Source organism: Myotis brandtii, unplaced genomic scaffold, assembly GCF_000412655.1.
Source record: "Myotis brandtii unplaced genomic scaffold, ASM41265v1 scaffold1234, whole genome shotgun sequence".
NCBI classification, from domain to species: domain Eukaryota; kingdom Metazoa; phylum Chordata; class Mammalia; order Chiroptera; family Vespertilionidae; genus Myotis; species Myotis brandtii.
In genome coordinates this window covers 790,505-792,322 of record NW_005354309.1, presented here as the reverse complement: position 1 = coordinate 792,322, position 1,818 = coordinate 790,505, and the positions used below count along the sequence as shown (strand labels likewise).

Here is a 1,818-nt window from a genome sequence, read left to right as displayed (position 1 = left end):
CAAAGCCAGGGCTGCATCCTTCCAGACAAAGCCGGGTGCCAGAGGGAAGCTGGTGCTGGCAGCTGGGGGAAGAAAGGCCTACTCTTGCATGAATTTCGTGCTTTGGGCTCCTAGTAACCAAATAATCGCCCAGAATCAATGTAAAGTGACAACTGTGATTAAATGTGGCAAAGGAAAGGTCCAAGAAGCAACAACAGGGCAACTTAGAGAATGCTCTGATGTGTGGACTGGAAAAGGCCTACCAGAGGGAGTGATGCATCAGCCGAGATTGCAAAAATGAAAGGGTGCTTCAGGCCCTAACCGGTTTGGCTCAGTGGATAGAGCGTCGGCCTGTGGACTCAAGGGTCTCTATCCCTCTCCCTTCCTCTCTGTAAAAAATCAATAAAATATATATTTTTTTAAAAAAGGGTGCTTCAGGGCGAAGAGGGAGAAGTGAGGATCCCAGGCAGAGAGAACATATGCAAAGGTCCAGAGGAAAGAGCGAGGCTGACACTTCAGAGCAATCAAATGAGGGCTGGGATGGAAGAGGTGCAGTGGAGGGCGGGACAAGGCGGTTGGTAGAGGCGGTTAAGCAAGGAAGTGACATATCAGATTCTTGTTGTGAAAGCTGTATGCTTTGGGGGGCAGTGATGGGGAAACCCAGGAGGAGGCTACTGCACTGGTCCACGTGAGAGATGATGGCAGGGGGAGCGTGGGGGAAGGGGCAGGAGGAAGAGAGACTGGAGCTGTAAAATTCCCAGGTTCCTGGGTGATCGAGAGGCCACAATGACCATCATGGAGGTTTCCCTGCTCACTGGCTTCTACCCCAACCATGATGACCTCAAACAGGTAATGTAGGTCCCACCCGCCCTCTGCCGAGCGGCATGGGTGCCCTGGCAGCATCCCATACTCAGCGTTAGCACGGGGCAGAGTCTAATCCCTCGTCAGTGACCCACGGTCACTTCTGGTTGCCTCCCTGCCTGGCCTTAGCCAAGTGCTGCACTGATTGTGCCTCAGTTTCCCCAACACTGGGGTGGGTTGGACAAAGACTGGAAGTGCTTAGAATTACTGCACATTGACGGGAGCTCCTAGGGCTGTGGGCTCAGGGGTCCCAGCGAGCCTGCAGCCCTCACCCTGTGCCCCAGCTCACGAGCGAGGTGGAGATGTATGCGTTCCAGTACGAGACCAAGACGAAATCCAGCGACAGCACCGTGGTCCTCTACCTGGAGAAGGTGAGGAAGGCCGGTGTCCACCACAGGCTTGTGGGCAGCCTGGTGGGCAGAGAACCACGGTCAGCAAGGTTCTCCTGGGTGGTGTTGCCAGAGAACCGTGCCATCTGAAGTCAGCGCCCAGTAGTCAAGGCCACGTGTGTGGTCAGTGGTTATGAGCAAGGCCTGTGGTCACTGGCCCTGGTCAGCTCAGACAGGACTCCCCTCCCCAGCTCTCCCACCAGGAAGACACGGTGCTGGGCTTCCGGGTCCACAGGATGCTGCCTGCGGAGTTTCTGCAGGCCGCCCAGGTCACGGTCTATGACTACTATGAGCCCTGTGAGCAGGGGGCTGGGGATGGAAGGGTGTCGGGAGGGGGAGAGGCCTGTGAAGGGCAGGGCCAAGAGGGAGGGTAGAGGAGCCGGGCAAGGAAGTAGGGCGTGGCTGAGAGGGGCCTGGGCATGGGGGGCAGGGGGCGACAAGAAGGGTGCCGGGAGGAATTTAAAGGGTGTGGCGACAGAGAGCGTGGCCTTTATGGATGGTCCGGTTGGTGGGTGTCCTGGAAAAGTTTGGGCGGAGCCTAGAAAGACCTGGGCGTGACCTGCTGGGAATGGGGTGGGCAGGGGGCGGG

At 57.3% G+C, this 1,818-nt stretch overlaps 1 protein-coding gene and 1 long non-coding RNA gene across 4 annotated transcripts in view; one reads left to right on the top strand and one right to left on the bottom strand.

The window, feature by feature from the left end:
* The window catches only part of LOC102249274 (complement C3), a 28,957-nt gene that overhangs the window by 24,881 nt on the left and 2,258 nt on the right, over nt 1-1,818 (top strand). For 2 of the 3 annotated variants that reach the window (XM_005859189.2, XM_005859190.2), the window contains 3 exons: nt 741-828; nt 1,125-1,211; nt 1,421-1,526. In XM_005859189.2, coding sequence (XP_005859251.1) covers nt 741-828; nt 1,125-1,211; nt 1,421-1,526 — 281 coding nt within the window. Of the gene's footprint in view, nt 1-740; nt 829-1,124; nt 1,212-1,420; nt 1,527-1,818 lie in introns of those variants that run through there. The other variant, XR_001360731.1, reaches the window with a different exon arrangement.
* LOC106724897 overlaps nt 1-1,818 on the bottom strand; it is a 21,692-nt gene that overhangs the window by 19,506 nt on the left and 368 nt on the right. The window lies entirely within an intron of this gene.